The 20,068-nt window shown below is 42.6% G+C and overlaps 1 protein-coding gene across 1 annotated transcript in view; it reads right to left on the bottom strand.

Moving 5' to 3' along the window:
• Window positions 1-20,068, bottom strand: part of kif20ba (kinesin family member 20Ba) — a 48,363-nt gene that overhangs the window by 8,354 nt on the left and 19,941 nt on the right. Inside the window, exons 22-28 of the mRNA XM_036945866.1 lie at window positions 9,788-9,913; window positions 8,027-8,157; window positions 7,523-7,678; window positions 7,010-7,186; window positions 5,019-5,162; window positions 4,696-4,803; window positions 2,297-2,494 (exon numbers count right to left, since the gene is read on the bottom strand). Of these exons, the coding sequence (XP_036801761.1) occupies window positions 2,297-2,494; window positions 4,696-4,803; window positions 5,019-5,162; window positions 7,010-7,186; window positions 7,523-7,678; window positions 8,027-8,157; window positions 9,788-9,913 (1,040 nt within the window). The remainder of the gene's footprint in view (window positions 1-2,296; window positions 2,495-4,695; window positions 4,804-5,018; window positions 5,163-7,009; window positions 7,187-7,522; window positions 7,679-8,026; window positions 8,158-9,787; window positions 9,914-20,068) is intronic.

Below are 20,068 nucleotides of genomic sequence, written 5' to 3'. Positions count from 1 at the left end.
GAAGGCAGAGAGAAAGCTGACAATACCCACATAATGAATTAAAAAAAAAACTTTATTACTAAATAGAAAACATTGTGAAAAATATTTTTGAATTGAACTCGACTTTCCCTTGTCGTCATCTGTCAACATGTCTTTCTTCATGTCTCGTGTTCAACAAAATGCTTGGCATTTTATTCCAAAACAGTGGGGAGTCAGAGAGACAGACCTCAGGGAAAGAGTTGTTTTTGTGACAGATACCAGAATGACTGAGTAACACTAAAGATTAGGACTAGGAACATCAGAGCTCCCAAAGACTCCCCCGCTGTGTTGTGTGGGCTTTAGTTAGTTACCGTGCTGTTAACTAGGGACGGCAGGTAGCTTAGTGGTTAGAGTGTAGGGACGGCAGGTAGCCTAGTGGTTAGAGTGTAGGGACGGCAGGTAGCTTAGTGGTTAGAGTGGAGGGACGGCAGGTAGCCTAGTGGTTAGAGTGTATGGGCGGCAGGTAGACTAGTGGTTCGAGTGTAGGGGCGGCAGGTAGCCTAGTGGTTAGAGTGTAGGGACGGCAGGTAGCCTAGTGGTTAGAGTGTAGGGACGGCAGGTAGCCTAGTGGTTAGAGTGTAGGGACGGCAGGTAACCTAGTGGTTAGAGTGTAGGGACGGCAGGTAGCCTAGTGGTTAGAGTGTAGGGACGGCAGGGTAGCCTAGTGGTTAGAGTGTAGGGACGGCAGGTAGCCTAGTGGTTAGAGTGTAGGGACGGCAGGTAACCTAGTGGTTAGAGTGTAGGGACGGCAGGTAGCCGAAAGGTTGTTAGATTAAATCCCCGAGCTGACAAGGTAAAAATCTGTCATTGAACAAGGCAGTTAACCCACTGTTCCTAGGACGTCATTGTAAATATTTGTTCTTAACTGACTTGCCTAATTTAATTAAATAAAATATATTTTTATTTTTAAGTACAGGCCATGTTTAAAGGCAGTTCCTCCCCACAGAACTTCTTAGGGAGGAGAGGAATCACGTAAATACAATGCAGATTCACTCCTCCCCTCTCCTCCGTCGTCTCTCCTCCCCCCTCTGGGACAGTCAGTAATGGAATTACTTTAGTCTCAAACTGCAGAGGTTTAACCCCATAAATACTCCTCCTATATGGACTTAATACTGCACCATAGCCTTTACTCACTCCTACGTCACTGCAGCAGAGACCCCCCTCCTCCCACTCTGCAGCAGAAACCACCCCTCCTCCTACGCTGCAGCAGAGACCCCCCTCCTCCCACTCTGCAGCAGAGACCACCCCTCCTCCTACGCTGCAGCAGAGACCCTCCTCCTCCTACGTCGCTGCAGCAGAGACCCTCCTCCTCCTACGTCGCTGCAGCAGAGACCCTCCTCCTCCTACGTCTCTGCAGCAGAGACCCTCCTCCTCCTACGTCTCTGCAGCAGAGACCACCCCTCCTCCTATGCTGCAGCAGAGACCCTCCTCCTCCTCCTACGTCGCTGCAGCAGAGACCCTCCTCCTCCTCCTACGTCCCTGCAGCAGAGACCCTCCTCCTCCTCCTACGTCCCTGCAGCAGAGACCCTCCTCCTCCTCCGTCACTGCAGCAGAGACCCTCCTCCTCCTCCGTCACTGCAGCAGAGACCCTCCTCCTACGTGACTGCAGCAGAGACCCTCCTCCTCCTCCGTCACTGCAGCAGACCCTCCTCCTACGTGACTGCAGCAGAGACCCTCCTCCTCCTACGTTGCAGCAGAGACCACGCCTCCTCCTACGTTGCAGCAGAGACCCCCCCCCTCCTCCTACGCTGCAGCAGAGACCCTCCTCCTCCTCCTACGTAACTGCAGCAGAGACCCTACACTACATCGACTCATTATATTCACACAACAACCGTGCGTGTGTTAGATCCCACCACATGTAATAGGAAACTCTATAAATGTACTTCCATAAAAAAGAAGCACAAGCCTTTCAGTTCAATGCATAACGTAAGATGGGAGCAGTAAACTATTAATATGTTGTACAACTTGCTCTTCAGATGAACCTAATTAACACTTCATTATGGCTTATCTGGGGCTATTTAAACATGTTTGCTTCTTGCATGGTTTCTTATGCCAATGCAATTAGTTAGGTGGGTGACTCCTGACTTTGGACATGGGATAACAGAACTGTTGCAGTACTAATGCTCTCTCTGTAAAATGTATTTAAGATGACTGACAGGAGAGAGACCACCACCCGAATGGCAAGATGGACAGGGTCTGCAGTGGCGGAAGGACCACACGGTTGTACCCTGGACTGAACCTACAGTACGTGACCTCACTGCAAGTGAACACGGTCTACCTTGTCGATCTCAGAGCTCTTCCTCTTGCGGGTGATTTTGACATTGATTACGTCCTCTCCCTGGCGTTTCAGGGCCATCCTGTTGGGCTGCAGCGGGCTGAAGGAGATCTCGAGCTCAGGCTTGGGGAAGCGGCTGGTCCTGCCTCCTTCTGTGGAGATCTCTGAGGAGTCTAGCACCGACGGGTAGCCCCCAGACCCCTACAGACAGACAGGCAGGGGTACACAGGATGACAGTGACGGTGAGTTAACCTACAGGAGTGTCTAGTCAGTTGGGTTAACCTACAGGAGTGACTAGTCAGTTGGGTTAACCTACAGGAGTGTCTAGTCAGTTGGGTTAACCTACAGGAGTGACTAGTCAGTTGGGTTAACCTACAGGAGTGACTAGTTAGTTGGGTTAACCTACTAGTCAGTTGGGTTAACCTACTAGTCAGTTGGGTTAACCTACTAGTCAGTTGGGTTAACCTACTAGTCAGTTGGGTTAACCTACAGGAGTGTCTAGTCAGTTGGGTTAACCTACAGGAGTGACTAGTCAGTTGGGTTAACCTACTAGTCAGTTGGGTTAACCTACAGGAGTGACTAGTCAGTTGGGTTAACCTACAGGCATGTCTAGTCAGTTTGGTTAACCTACTAGTCAGTTGGGTTAACCTACAGGAGGGTCAGGTCATTTGGGTTAACCTACAGGAGTGACTAGTCAGTTGGGTTAACCTACTAGTCAGTTGGGTTAACCTACAGGAGTGACTAGTCAGTTGGGTTAACCTACAGGAGTGACTAGTCAGTTGGGTTAACCTACAGGAGTGTCTAGTCAGTTGGGTTAACCTACAGGAGTGTCTAGTCATTTGGGTTAACCTACAGGAGTGACTAGTCAGTTGGGTTAACCTACTAGTCAGTTGGGTTAACCTACTAGTCAGTTGGGTTAACCTACTAGTCAGTTCCATCAGAGCAAGACGGACGTGGCGCTAATTGACATAAGACATGCAGATGACAACCTAGCCTTGGAAACCCGACCCCCTAGGCAACAGCAGTGACTCCCAACAAACCACGCGGCAGACATGTAGATGAGAACCTAGCCTTGGAAACCCGACCCCCTAGGCAACAGCAGTGACTCCCAACAAACCACGAGGCAGACATGCAGATGAGAACCTAGCCTTGGAAACCCGACCCCCTAGGCAACAGCAGTGACTCCCAACAAACCACGAGGCAGACATGCAGATGAGAACCTAGCCTTGGAAACCGGAACCCCTAGGCAACAGCAGTGACTCCCAACAAACCACGAGGCAGACATGCAGATGAGAACCTAGCCTTGGAAACCGGAACCCCTAGGCAACAGCAGTGACTCCCAACAAACCACGAGGCAGACATGCAGATGACAACCTAGCCTTGGAAACCCGACCCCCTAGGCAACAGCAGTGACTCCCAACAAACCACGAGGCAGACATGCAGATGACAACCTAGCCTTGGAAACCCGACCCCCTAGGCAACAGCAGTGACTCCCAACAAACCACGAGGCAGACACGCAGATGACAACCTAGCCTTGGAAACCCGACCCCCTAGGCAACAGCAGTGACTCCCAACAAACCACGAGGCAGACACGCAGATGACAACCTAGCCTTGGAAACCCGACCCCCTAGGCAACAGCAGTGACTCCCAACAAACCACGAGGCAGACACGCAGATGACAACCTAGCCTTGGAAACCCGACCCCCTAGGCAACAGCAGTGACTCCCAACAAACCACGAGGCAGACATGCAGATGACAACCTAGCCTTGGAAACCCGACCCCCTAGGCAACAGCAGTGACTCCCAACAAACCACGAGGCAGACATGCAGATGAGAACCTAGCCTTGGAAACCGGAACCCCTAGGCAACAGCAGTGACTCCCAACAAACCACGAGGCAGACATGCAGATGAGAACCTAGCATTGGAAACCCGACCCCCTAGGCAACAGCAGTGACTCCCAACAAACCACGAGGCAGACATGCAGATGAGAACCTAGCCTTGGAAACCGGAACCCCTAGGCAACAGCAGTGACTCCCAACAAACCACGAGGCAGACATGCAGATGAGAACCTAGCCTTGGAAACCGGAACCCCTAGGCAACAGCAGTGACTCCCAACAAACCACGAGGCAGACATGCCAGAACGTCGCAACTCGAAACCAAGGTTTGCAGGCTAAACATTTGCAGTGGTTTTAGCGAAGGTAGTTGATGCGAACTAGCCACTTGTAAAATGCACTCGTTAAAAAAAAAAAAATTACCTCAGTGAACTCTCGATAGCTACTATTTTGTCGGAGGAACGTGAGCAACAGGCGGATAAAGAAGTGACATACTTCCTCTATGCCAAACTGACGTTTTGTTACGCACAGACGCGTTAAACCGGAGAGATTGAAACATTGCAGGAGATTACCTGACTGGTCCTCTTCGACGTCTTTACGTCGTGTACTAGTTGACCGTTGTCATGGAGAGTCCTCTCACGGACTTTGGAAGGGCACTCCTCTGCTTCAGTCTGTGAGAGCTATCATGAACAACATCCATTGTATTAACAAGACCAACATACTACAATATGGATAGGGGATTGAATACAATGTTATATTGTTATATATTCATATTTTTGGATAATGTGTTGAGGAGAGCTTGCAAGTTTCACTGTACTGTTTACACCCTGTATCCTGTGCACGAGACCAATAAACTTAAGATTGTATTCGTTATGAAGGAGGACTGCTCCCTCACCTGATTGGCTGTCTCTCTGTGTTTAGTAGGGTCCGAGGCATCGCTGCTGGCTTTGAATGCAGTTTTCAGTTGTTCCTTCAGGTTAAGAATCTCAGTGTCTCTGTCAGACAGAAGGCCCTGTAGCGCCACCTGGCCTTGGTCCCCCTGGGGGAGGGGGAAGGATACAACAGTAAGGAAACAGGGGCCCATAATGCTATCTATCAACATGGTCCCTCTGGGGGAGGGGGAAGGATACAAGAGTAAGGAAACAGGGGACCAATAATGCTATCTATCAACATGGTCCCTTTGCTGTCAAAGACTCCAAACTCCACACAGTTGTCACGGACTAGTTGGATATCAGTGGAGGCTGCCGAGGGGAGGACGGCTCATAATAATGGCTGGAATGGAGTGAATGGAATGGCATCAACCCATGGAAACCATGGAAACCACGTGTTTGATACCATTCCACAGATTCCGCTCCAGCCATTACCACGAGCCCGTTCTCCCCAGTTAAGGTGCCACCAACTTCCTGTATTGGATATTCATATTAAATACTGTTGAAGTAATGTTGGCTACAGGTTCATCTGCCTCACCTAAAGCCCATTCTGGTGGGAAGCTGCTATAGACCACCAAGTGCTAACAGTCACTATCTGGATAACATGTGAAATGCTTGATAATGTACAGGTCCAGTCTGTACAGTAGACCCTGCCACATACAGTACCAGTCTGTACAGTAGACCCTGCCACATACAGTACCAGTCTGTACAGTAGACCCTGCCACATACAGTACCAGTCTGTACAGTAGACCCTGCCACATACAGTACCAGTCTGTACAGTAGACCCTGCCACATACAGTACCAGTCTGTACAGTAGACCCTGCCACATACAGTACCAGTCTGTACAGTAGACCATGCCACATACAGTACCAGTCTGTACAGTAGACCATGCCACATACAGTACCAGTCTGTACAGTAGACCCTGCCACATACAGTACCAGTCTGTACAGTAGACCCTGCCACATACAGTACCAGTCTGTACAGTAGACCCTGCCACATACAGTACCAGTCTGTACAGTAAACCCTGCCACATACAGTACCAGTCTAAAGTTTTAGAACACCTACTCATTCCAGGGTTTTTATTTAATTTGAGTATTTTCTACATTGTTTAACACTTTTTTTGGTTACGACATGATTCCATATGTGTTATTTTATAGTGTCGATGTCTTCACTATTATTCTACAATGTAGAAAATATTAATGACACACACACACACACACACATAGACACGTATACAAACACAAGATAACATATGCACTATACACACATGTACACATGAATATGGTGTTATAGATATGTGGTAGTAGACTGAGGACACACACTTAATATATTGTGAAATCTGTTGAATGTATTGGACCCCCATAAATACAAATACATTTTATCAGGTTTTCTGCTTTGGCAGTCCTTATTTTTTTAATTACATTTTTAAAATGATGGGGCTACAGTGTCCCCTGACCCCTCCTGTCTCAGCCTCCAGTATTTATGCTGCAGTAGTTTATGTGTCGGTGGGCTAGGGTCAGTCTGTTATATCTGGAGTACTTCTCCTGTCTTATCCGGTGTCCTGTGTGAATTTAAGTATGCTCTCTCTAATTCTCTCTTTCTCTCTCTCTCTGTTTGGGGTTTTAGGCTGGGTTTCTGTACAGCACTTTGAGATATCAGCTGATGTACGAAGGGCTTTATAAATACATTTGATTTGATTTGATTTTTAAAAACATGAATGCAACGGTTTGTCAAAGTGTTATGTGTTCTACTTGTAGCCCTGCTTGCCCTGAAAACAACATGTTAAAACACTTAATATAACGGCTGGACATGGAGATAAATGACAGACAGATAAATGAAAAGCCCATTTCTGTTGGGGTTTTGGGACTGGGGGAGTTAACAGAGCTCATTTGTTCCAAAGGAAAATAGTCTGCCAAGTCCCAACCGACTAAACAGTCCAACGTGTGTTTGAACTGACCTCTGCTGGCTGAGAGGAGGCGTGGCAGCGGAGACTGGCTATCTGTTCATCCTTGTCTGCGTTGCTGGAGAGGAGTTTGGTTAGCTGGACCTCCAGAGCTGTCACCAGGGAGTCCCTCTCTTTCCTCCACTTCAGTAGGTCCTGCTCCTTCTCACTGAGCTGGGCCACCAGACCTTCCTACAGGGTAACAGACAGTGGTTTCTTAGGCTGCATTTACACAGGCAGCCCAATTCTGACCTTTTAAACCAATTATCTTTAACCAATTACAAAAGATCTGATCTGTGTAAATGCAGCCTTTGTAGGCTCTGTCTGTAGAGGATATTGTAGCTTTATTCCAAGGAAAACCTCTCCTAGGGGATCCCCAGAGGTTTCACAATGTTGTTGAACTAGCTCACCTGATTCACCTTGTAAAGGGCTTGATGATTAGTTGAATCAGGTTTGATAACTGTGCAATTAGTTAATACGTGGAACGGCTGGGGGTCCCCGGGGGGGGGGGGGGGGGGGTTGTTTTACCACTTGGTCTTGCTGCTTGGCGTGACGCTTACGGCCGTCTGCAAACTTCCTCATCTCCTGGTTCCTCTTATCCTCGGCCTCCTTGGCCAGCCGGATCAGAACCGTCTTCTCTTCGAGCCACTTCCTCTTGTCAGCTTGGTGTTTCTCAGTACACAGCTAGAAACACACGTGATTACTTATACTTGGAAGTACACTTACACGCACCGACTAATCCAAGGTAAAAAAAAAATAAACAGAGAAAATACACACTATCAACAACTACGTGTGTGACCCGTTTCAGGAAACTAGGCATATGTCGCGACTTCATAGGAGAGTGAAGTTCATCTTTCAAAGCAGAATTACTTTTTCGTTGTTCCTCAAAAATGCAGTGTATGATATACCATTTTGTAGCTCTGAATCTCTACTTTTATCCAATGTAATTAAAAAAATCAAATAAAAATACTATTTCAAATTTGGCTACATAAGACCAAATCCAGGTGGTGAGTCACATATTGAGATGTCCACCTTCAAGGTCACTTGAGCCTGAACTGCTTCCTGTATGGCTAGCTTGGCCTCGTCCGATTGGCTGTCTCTCAGGGCTCCAGTGTCTTTCCCACTGTCTTGGTAGCGTAACAGTCCTTTCAGTTTATCCACCTCTGTGGGGGGGGGGGACAAAAAAACAACAACACCACTTGAGTACTATCACCATGTTCAGTTGTACTTACCATTCTATGTTTTGTATATACCGAGTATCAGAACATTAGGAACACCTTCCTAATATTGAGTTCCTTTGGCTGTGAGAAGAGCCTCAATACATTCAAGACAATGTCAATCTCAGTCGAACCCAGCGCCGACGGCATTCAGATCTGGGGTGAAATATTATTTAGAGTACTTCAAATACATTGACACGCATATTTACAGTGCATTGGAAAAGTATTCAGACCCCTTCCCCCCTTTTTCCACATTGTGTTACGTTACAGCCTTAATTCTAAAATGGATTAAATAAAAAAAAAAAATCCTCATCAATCTACACACAATAATACCTCATCATGACAAACCGAAAAACGGTTTAGATTTTTTTGCAAATTCATTAAAAAAACTAAACAGAAATGCTTTATTTACATAAGTATTCAGACCATTTGCAATGAGACTTTAAATTGAGCTCAGGTGCATCCTGTTTTCATTGATCGTCCTTGAGGTGTTTCAACAACTGTGATTGGAGTCCACCTGTGGTAAATTAAATTGATTAAACATTATTTGGAAATGCACACACCTCTCTATATAAGGTCCCGCAGTTGACAGTTCATGTCAGTGCAAAAAACCAAGCCATGAGGTCGAAGGAATTGTCCTTAGAGCTCCGAGACAGGATTGTGTCGAGGCACAGATTTGGGGAAAGGTAGCAAAAAATTTCTGCAGCATTGAAGGTCCCCAAGAACACAGTGGTCACTCTGACAGAGCTCCAGAGTTCCTCTGTGGAGATGCCAGAAGGACAACCATCTCTGCAGCACTCCACCAATCAGGCCTTTATGGAAGAGTGGCCAGACGGAAGTCACTCCTCAGTAAAATGCACACGACAGCCCGCTTGGAGTTTGCCAAAAAGCACCTAAAGGACTCTCAGACCATGAGAAACAAGATTCTCTGGTCTGATGAAACCAAGATTTAACTCTTTGATCTGAATGCCAAGCATCACGTCTGGAGGAAACCTGGCACCCTCCCTCCGGTGAAGCATGGTGGTGGCAGACACCATCATAGCACTGAGACTGCACTCGTGAAGGTGGTAAATGACCCTTTAAATGGCGTCAAACCAAGGCTCTGCATCTGCCCTCGTGCTCTTAGACCTTAGTGCTGCTTTTGATACCATCGATCACCACATTCTTTTGGAGAGATTGGAAACCCAAATTGGTCTACACGGACAAGTTCTGGCCTGGTTCTGACAAATCAACTGTAAATGTCAGTGTTCCTCAAGGTTCCGTTTTAGGATCTCTCTTGCTCTCTCTCTCTCACAGCCCTAGGACCATGCCTCAGGACCACCTGGCCGGATGACTCATTGCTGTCCCCAGTCCACCTGGTCATGCTGCTGCTCCAGTTTCAATTGTTCTTCCTGCGGCTATGGAACCCTGACCTGTTCACAGGATGTGCTACCTTGTCCCAGACCTGCTGATTTGGACTCTAACGCACCTACTGTCTCTAACTCTGAATGATCGGCTATGAAAAGCTAACTAATAAATAAACTTAAAACACCAAATATACACCATAATGGAAAACTACATCTTGAAATAATCCCACCTTCAATGAGGGCGTCAATCTCATCCAGTTTGGCCTCTAACACCAGCTCCTGTTGGGTCTGGGTATCCTCCTGTTCAATCAGAGCCAGACGCATGTCCTCCATCATACGCTCCTTAGCCTGAAGGTCTGGGGAAGCACAATGAACCCCATGAATACAAGACAGAGATACATTTTATGTCTCCTGAGTGGCGCAGCGGTCTAAGGCACTGCATCTCAATGCAAGAGGCGTCACTACAGACACCCTGGTTCAAATTCAGGATGTATCACAACCGGCCGTGATTGGGAGTCCCATAGGGTGGCGCACAATTGGCTCAGCGTCGTCCGGGTTTGACCGGGGTAGGCCGTCATTGTAAATAAGAATTTGTTCTTAGCTAAATTGCCTAGTTAAATAAAAGGTTACATTTAAATTAAAAATAGAGAAGAGCAGCCCAACTCCATGATTACAGGACAGAGAGAAGAGCAGCCCAACTCCATGATTACAGGACAGAGAGAAGAGCAGCCCAACTCCATGATTACAGGACAGAGAGAAGAGCAGCCCAACTCTATGATTACAGGACAGAGAGAAGAGCAGCCAGTATTAGATTATACATTCTCATTATGGGGGAGTCTAGTATTAGATTACACATTCTCAGTATGGGTGAGTCTAGTATTAGATTCTACATTCTCAGTATGTTTGAGTCTAGTATTAGATTACACATTCTCATTATGTTTGAGTCTAGTATTAGATTATACATTCTCAGTATGGGGGGAGTCTAGTATTAGATTACACATTCTCAGTATGGGGGAGTCTAGTATTAGATTATACATTCTCAGTATGGGGGGAGTCTAGTATTAGATTATACATTCTCAGTATGGGGGAGTCTAGTATTAGATTACACATTCTCAGTATGGGTGAGTCTAGTATTAGATTATACATTCTCAGTATGGGGGAGTCTAGTATTAGATTATACATTCTCAGTATGGGGGGAGTCTAGTATTAGATTATACATTCTCAGTATGGGGGGAGTCTAGTATTAGATGACACATTCTCAGTGTGGGGGGAGTCTAGTATTAGATTATACATTCTCAGTATGGGGGGAGTCTAGTATTAGATTATACATTCTCAGTATGGGGGGAGTCTAGTATTAGATGACACATTCTCAGTGTGGGGGGAGTATTAGATTATACATTCTCAGTGTGGGGGGAGTCTAGTATTAGATTATACATTCTCAGTATGGGGGGAGTCTAGTATTAGATTATACATTCTCAGTATGGGGGGAGTCTAGTATTAGATTATACATTCTCAGTATGGGGGGAGTATTAGATTATACATTCTCAGTGTGGGGGAGTCTAGTATTAGATTATACATTCTCAGTATGGGGGGAGTCTAGTATTAGATGACACATTCTCAGTATGGGTGAGTCTAGTATTAGATTATACATTCTCAGTATGGGGGAGTCTAGTATTAGATTACACATTCTCAGTATGGGGGAGTCTAGTATTAGATGACACATTCTCAGTATGGGGGAGTCTAGTATTAGATTATACATTCTCAGTATGGGGGGAGCCTAGTATTAGATTATACATTCTCAGTATGGGGGGAGTCTAGTATTAGATGACACATTCTCAGTATGGGGGAGTCTAGTATTAGATGACACATTCTCAGTATGGGGGAGTCTAGTATTAGATGACACATTCTCAGTATGGGGGAGTCTAGTATTAGATGACACATTCTCAGTATGGGGGAGTCTAGTATTAGATGACACATTCTCAGTATGGGGGAGTCTAGTATTAGATGACACATTCTCAGTATGGGGGAGTCTAGTATTAGATTATACATTCTCAGTGTGGGGGGAGCCTAGTATTAGATTATACATTCTCAGTATGGGGGGAGTCTAGTATTAGATTATACATTCTCAGTGTGGGGGGAGTCTAGTATTAGATTATACATTCTCAGTATGGGGGGAGTCTAGTATTAGATTATACATTCTCAGTATGGGGGAGCCTAGTATTAGATGACACATTCTCAGTGTGGGGGAGCCTAGTATTAGATTACACATTCTCAGTGTGGGGGGAGCCTAGTATTAGATTACACATTCTCAGTATGGGGGGAGTCTAGTATTAGATTATACATTCTCAGTATGGGGGGAGTCTAGTATTAGATTATACATTCTCAGTATGGGGGGAGTCTAGTATTAGATTATACATTCTCAGTATGGGGGGAGTCTAGTATTAGATTATACATTCTCAGTAAAGGGGAGTCTAGTATTAGATTATACATTCTCAGTATGGGGGAGTCTAGTATTAGATTACACATTCTCAGTATGGGGGAGTCTAGTATTAGATTATACATTCTCAGTATAGGAGAGTCTAGTATTAGATTATACATTCTCAGTATGGGGGAGTCTAGTATTAGATTATACATTCTCAGTATGGGGGAGTCTAGTATTAGATTACACATTCTCAGTATAGTGGAGTCTAGTATTAGATTGCACATTCTCAGTGTGGGGGGAGTCTAGTATTAGATTATACATTCTCAGTATGGGGGAGTCTAGTATTAGATTACACATTCTCAGTATAGTGGAGTCTAGTATTAGATTATACATTCTCAGTATAGTGGAGTCTAGTATTAGAGTGCACATTCTCAGTATGGGGGAGTCTAGTATTAGATGACACATTCTCAGTGTGGGGGGAGTCTAGTATTAGATTATACATTCTCAGTCTGGGGGAGTCTAGTATTAGATGACACATTCTCAGTATGGGGGAGTCTAGTATTAGATGACACATTCTCAGTATGGGGGGAGTCTAGTATTAGATTACACATTCTCAGTATGGGGGAGTCTAGTATTAGATTATACATTCTCAGTCTGGGGGAGTATTAGATTACACATTCTCAGTATGGGGGAGTCTAGTATTAGATTACACATTCTCAGTGTGGGGGGAGTCTAGTATTAGATTATACATTCTCAGTGTGGGGGGAGTCTAGTATTAGATGACACATTCTCAGTACGGGGGAGTCTAGTATTAGATTATACATTCTCAGTATGGGGGAGTCTAGTATTAGATTATACATTCTCAGTGTGGGGGGAGTCTAGTATTAGATTATACATTCTCAGTGTGGGGGGAGTCTAGTATTAGATGACACATTCTCAGTACGGGGGAGTCTAGTATTAGATTATACATTCTCAGTATGGGGGAGTCTAGTATTAGATTATACATTCTCAGTATGGATGAGTCTAGTATTAGATTATACATTCTCAGTATGGGGGAGTCTAGTATTAGATTATACATTCTCAGTATGGGGGGAGCCTAGTATTAGATTATACATTCTCAGTATGGGGGAGCCTAGTATTAGATTATACATTCTCAGTATGGGGTGAGTCTAGTATTAGATTACACATTCTCAGTATGGATGAGTCTAGTATTAGATTATACATTCTCAGTATGGGGGAGTCTAGTATTAGATTATACATTCTCAGTATGGGGGGAGCCTAGTATTAGATTATACATTCTCAGTATGGGGGAGCCTAGTATTAGATTATACATTCTCAGTATGGGGTGAGTCTAGTATTAGATTACACATTCTCAATATGGGGGAGTCTAGTATTAGATTATACATTCTCAGTATGGGGGGAGCCTAGTATTAGATTATACATTCTCAGTATGGGGGAGTCTAGTATTAGATTATACATTCTCAGTATGGGGGGAGCCTAGTATTAGATTATACATTCTCAGTATGGGGGAGTCTAGTATTAGATTATACATTCTCAGTATGGGGTGAGTCTAGTTTTAGATTATACATTCTCAGTATGGGGTGAGTCTAGTTTTAGATTACACATTCTCAGTATGGGTGAGTCTAGTATTAGATTATACATTCTCAGTATGGGTGAGCCTAGTATTAGATTATACCTTCTCAGTATGGGGGAGTCTAGTATTAGATTACACATTCTCAGTATGGGGGAGTCTAGTATTAGATTATACATTCTCAGTATGGGGGAGTCTAGTATTAGATTATACATTCTCAGTATGGGGTGAGTCTAGTATTAGATTATACATTCTCAGTATGGGGGGAGTCTAGTATTAGCTTACACATTCTCAGTATGTTTTAGTATTGTATTAGATTACACATTCTCAGTATTGGGGGAGTCTAGTATTAGATTATACATTCTCAGTATGGGGGAGTCTAGTATTAGATTATACATTCTCAGTATGGGGGAGTCTAGTATTAGATTACACATTCTCAGTATAGTGGAGTCTAGTATTAGATTGCACATTCTCAGTGTGGGGGGAGTCTAGTATTAGATTATACATTCTCAGTATGGGGGAGTCTAGTATTAGATTACACATTCTCAGTATAGTGGAGTCTAGTATTAGATTATACATTCTCAGTATAGTGGAGTCTAGTATTAGAGTGCACATTCTCAGTATGGGGGAGTCTAGTATTAGATGACACATTCTCAGTATGGGGGGAGTCTAGTATTAGATTACACATTCTCAGTATGGGGGAGTCTAGTATTAGATTATACATTCTCAGTCTGGGGGAGTATTAGATTACACATTCTCAGTATGGGGGAGTCTAGTATTAGATTACACATTCTCAGTGTGGGGGGAGTCTAGTATTAGATTATACATTCTCAGTGTGGGGGGAGTCTAGTATTAGATGACACATTCTCAGTACGGGGGAGTCTAGTATTAGATTATACATTCTCAGTATGGGGGAGTCTAGTATTAGATTATACATTCTCAGTGTGGGGGGAGTCTAGTATTAGATTATACATTCTCAGTGTGGGGGGAGTCTAGTATTAGATGACACATTCTCAGTACGGGGGAGTCTAGTATTAGATTATACATTCTCAGTATGGGGGAGTCTAGTATTAGATTATACATTCTCAGTATGGATGAGTCTAGTATTAGATTATACATTCTCAGTATGGGGGAGTCTAGTATTAGATTATACATTCTCAGTATGGGGGGAGCCTAGTATTAGATTATACATTCTCAGTATGGGGGAGCCTAGTATTAGATTATACATTCTCAGTATGGGGTGAGTCTAGTATTAGATTACACATTCTCAGTATGGATGAGTCTAGTATTAGATTATACATTCTCAGTATGGGGGAGTCTAGTATTAGATTATACATTCTCAGTATGGGGGGAGCCTAGTATTAGATTATACATTCTCAGTATGGGGGAGCCTAGTATTAGATTATACATTCTCAGTATGGGGTGAGTCTAGTATTAGATTACACATTCTCAATATGGGGGAGTCTAGTATTAGATTATACATTCTCAGTATGGGGGGAGCCTAGTATTAGATTATACATTCTCAGTATGGGGGAGTCTAGTATTAGATTATACATTCTCAGTATGGGGGGAGCCTAGTATTAGATTATACATTCTCAGTATGGGGGAGTCTAGTATTAGATTATACATTCTCAGTATGGGGTGAGTCTAGTTTTAGATTATACATTCTCAGTATGGGGTGAGTCTAGTTTTAGATTACACATTCTCAGTATGGGTGAGTCTAGTATTAGATTATACATTCTCAGTATGGGTGAGCCTAGTATTAGATTATACCTTCTCAGTATGGGGGAGTCTAGTATTAGATTACACATTCTCAGTATGGGGGAGTCTAGTATTAGATTATACATTCTCAGTATGGGGGAGTCTAGTATTAGATTATACATTCTCAGTATGGGGTGAGTCTAGTATTAGATTATACATTCTCAGTATGGGGGGAGTCTAGTATTAGCTTACACATTCTCAGTATGTTTTAGTATTGTATTAGATTACACATTCTCAGTATTGGGGGAGTCTAGTATTAGATTATACATTCTCAGTATGGGGGGAGTCTAGTATTAGATTATACATTCTCAGTATGGGGGGAGTCTAGTATTAGATTATACATTCTCAGTATGGGGGGAGTCTAGTATTAGATTACACATTCTCAGTATGTTTGAGTATTGTATTAGATTACACATTCTCAGTATGGGGGGAGTCTAGTATTAGATTACACATTCTCAGTATGGGGGGAGTCTAGTATTAGATTACACATTCTCAGTGTAGTTGAGTCTAGTATTAGATTTTACATTCTCAGTATGGGGGGAGTCTAGTATTAGATTACACATTCTCAGTATGTTTGAGTATTGTATTAGATTACACATTCTCAGTATGGGGTGAGTCTAGTATTAGATTACACATTCTCAGTATGGGGGGAGTCTAGTATTAGATTACAGATTCTCAGTGTAGTTGAGTCTAGTATTAGATTATACATTCTCAGTATGGGGGAGTCTAGTATTAGATTATACATTCTCAGTATGGGGGGAGTCTAGTATTAGATTATACATTCTCAGTATGGGGGAGTCTAGTATTAGATTACACATTCTCAGTATGGGGGAGTCTAGTATTAGATTATACATTCTCAGTATAGGAGAGTCTAGTATTAGATTATACATTCTCAGTATGGGGGAGTCTAGTATTAGATTATACATTCTCAGTATGGGGGAGTCTAGTATTAGATTACACATTCTCAGTATAGTGGAGTCTAGTATTAGATTGCACATTCTCAGTGTGGGGGGAGTCTAGTATTAGATTATACATTCTCAGTATGGGGGAGTCTAGTATTAGATTACACATTCTCAGTATAGTGGAGTCTAGTATTAGATTATACATTCTCAGTATAGTGGAGTCTAGTATTAGAGTGCACATTCTCAGTATGGGGGAGTCTAGTATTAGATGACACATTCTCAGTGTGGGGGGAGTCTAGTATTAGATTAAACATTCTCAGTCTGGGGGAGTCTAGTATTAGATGACACATTCTCAGTATGGGGGGAGTCTAGTATTAGATTACACATTCTCAGTATGGGGGAGTCTAGTATTAGATTATACATTCTCAGTCTGGGGGAGTATTAGATTACACATTCTCAGTATGGGGGGAGTCTAGTATTAGATTATACATTCTCAGTGTGGGGGGAGTCTAGTATTAGATTATGCATTCTCAGTGTGGGGGGAGTCTAGTATTAGATTATACATTCTCAGTGTGGGGGGAGTCTAGTATTAGATTATACATTCTCAGTGTGGGGGGAGTCTAGTATTAGATGACAAATTCTCAGTACGGGGGAGTCTAGTATTAGATTATACATTCTCAGTATGGGGGAGTCTAGTATTAGATTATACATTCTCAGTATGGATGAGTCTAGTATTAGATTATACATTCTCAGTATGGGGGAGTCTAGTATTAGATTATACATTCTCAGTATGGGGGGAGCCTAGTATTAGATTATACATTCTCAGTATGGGGGGAGCCTAGTATTAGATTATACATTCTCAGTATGGGGTGAGTCTAGTATTAGATTACACATTCTCAATATGGGGGAGTCTAGTATTAGATTATACATTCTCAGTATGGGGGGAGCCTAGTATTAGATTATACATTCTCAGTATGGGGGAGTCTAGTATTAGATTATACATTCTCAGTATGGGGGGAGCCTAGTATTAGATTATACATTCTCAGTATGGGGGAGTCTAGTATTAGATTATACATTCTCAGTATGGGGTGAGTCTAGTTTTAGATTATACATTCTCAGTATGGGGTGAGTCTAGTTTTAGATTACACATTCTCAGTATGGGTGAGTCTAGTATTAGATTATACATTCTCAGTATGGGTGAGCCTAGTATTAGATTATACCTTCTCAGTATGGGGGAGTCTAGTATTAGATTACACATTCTCAGTATGGGGGAGTCTAGTATTAGATTATACATTCTCAGTATGGGGGAGTCTAGTATTAGATTATACATTCTCAGTATGGGGTGAGTCTAGTATTAGATTATACATTCTCAGTATGGGGGGAGTCTAGTATTAGATTACACATTCTCAGTATGTTTGAGTATTGTTTTAGATTACACATTCTCAGTATGGGGGGAGTCTAGTATTAGATTATACATTCTCAGTATGGGGGGAGTCTAGTATTAGATTATACATTCTCAGTATGGGGGGAGTCTAGTATTAGATTATACATTCTCAGTATGGGGGGAGTCTAGTATTAGATTACACATTCTCAGTATGTTTGAGTATTGTATTAGATTACACATTCTCAGTATGGGGGGAGTCTAGTATTAGATTACACATTCTCAGTATGGGGGGAGTCTAGTATTAGATTACACATTCTCAGTGTAGTTGAGTCTAGTATTAGATTTTACATTCTCAGTATGGGGGGAGTCTAGTATTAGATTACACATTCTCAGTATGTTTGAGTATTGTATTAGATTACACATTCTCAGTATGGGGGGAGTCTAGTATTAGATTACAAATTCTCAGTATGGGGGGAGTCTAGTATTAGATTACAGATTCTCAGTGTAGTTGAGTCTAGTATTAGATTATACATTCTCAGTATGGGGGAGTCTAGTATTAGATTATACATTCTCAGTATGGGGGGAGTCTAGTATTAGATTACACATTCTCAGTATGGGGGAGTCTAGTATTAGATTATACATTCTCAGTATGGGGTGAGTCTAGTATTAGATTATACATTCTCAGTATGGGGGGAGTCTAGTATTAGATTACACATTCGCAGTATGTTTGAGTATTGTATTAGATTACACATTCTCAGTATGGGGGGAGTCTAGTATTAGATTATACATTCTCAGTATGGGGGAGTCTAGTATTAGATTATACATTCTCAGTATGGGGGGAGCCTAGTATTAGATTATACATTCTCAGTATGGGGGAGTCTAGTATTAGATTATACATTCTCAGTATGGGGGGAGTCTAGTATTAGATTACACATTCTCAGTATGTTTGAGTATTGTATTAGATTACACATTCTCAGTATGGAGGGAGTCTAGTATTAGATTACACATTCTCAGTGTAGTTGAGTCTAGTATTAGATTATACATTCTCAGTGTGGGGGAGTCTAGTATTAGATTATACATTCTCAGTATGGGGGGAGTCTAGTATTAGATTACACATTCTCAGTGTAGTTGAGTCTAGTATTAGATTATACATTCTCAGTGTGGGGGAGTCTAGTATTAGATTATACATTCTCAGTATGGGGGGAGTCTAGTATTAGATTACACATTCTCAGTGTAGTTGAGTCTAGTATTAGATTATACATTCTCAGTATGGGGGAGTCTAGTATTAGATTATACATTCTCAGTATGGGGGGAGTCTAGTATTAGATTATACATTATCAGTATGGGGGAGTCTAGTATTAGATTACACATTCTCAGTATGGGGGAGTCTAGTATTAGATTATACATTCTCAGTATGGGGGGAGTCTAGTATTAGATTATACATTCTCAGTATGGGGGAGTCTAGTATTAGATTACACATTCTCAGTATGGGGGAGTCTAGTATTAGATTACACATTCTCAGTATGGGGGAGTCTAGTATTAGATTATACATTCTCAGTATGGGGGAGTCTAGTATTAGATTATACATTCTCAGTATGGGGGAGTCTAGTATTAGATTACACATTCTCAGTATGGGGGAGTCTAGTATTAGATGACACATTCTCAGTATGGGGGAGTCTAGTATTAGATTATACATTCTCAGTATGGGGGAGTCTAGTATTAGATTACACATTCTCAGTATGGGGGAGTCTAGTATTAGATTACACATTCTCAGTATGGGGGAGTCTAGTATTAGATTATACATTCTCAGTATGGGGGGAGTCTAGTATTAGATTATACATTCTCAGTATGGGGGAGTCTAGTATTAGATTACACATTCTCAGTATGGGGGGAGTCTAGTATTAGATTATACATTTTCAGTATGGGGGGAGTCTAGTATTAGATTATACATTCTCAGTATGGGGGGAGTCTAGTATTAGATTATACATTCTCAGTATGGGGGAGTCTAGTATTAGATTACACATTCTCAGTATGGGGGAGTCTAGTATTAGATTACACATTCTCAGTATGGGGGAGTCTAGTATTAGATTATACATTCTCAGTATGGGATGAGTCTAGTATTAGATTATACATTCTCAGTATGGGTGAGTCTAGTATTAGATTATACATTCTCAGTATGGGGTGAGTCTAGTATTAGATTATACATTCTCAGTATGGGGGGAGTCTAGTATTAGATTACACATTCTCAGTATGGGGGGAGTCTAGTATTAGATTATACATTCTCAGTATGGGGGAGTCTAGTATTAGATTATACATTCTCAGTATGGGGGGAGTCTAGTATTAGATTATACATTCTCAGTATGGGTGGAGTCTAGTATTAGATTATACATTCTCAGTATGGGGGGAGTCTAGTATTAGATTATACATTCTCAGTATGGGGTGAGTCTAGTA

The sequence above is a fragment of the Oncorhynchus mykiss genome, chromosome 16, assembly GCF_013265735.2.
Source record: "Oncorhynchus mykiss isolate Arlee chromosome 16, USDA_OmykA_1.1, whole genome shotgun sequence".
Lineage (NCBI taxonomy): Eukaryota > Metazoa > Chordata > Actinopteri > Salmoniformes > Salmonidae > Oncorhynchus > Oncorhynchus mykiss.
This window is presented reverse-complemented; position numbering and strand designations above follow the sequence as displayed.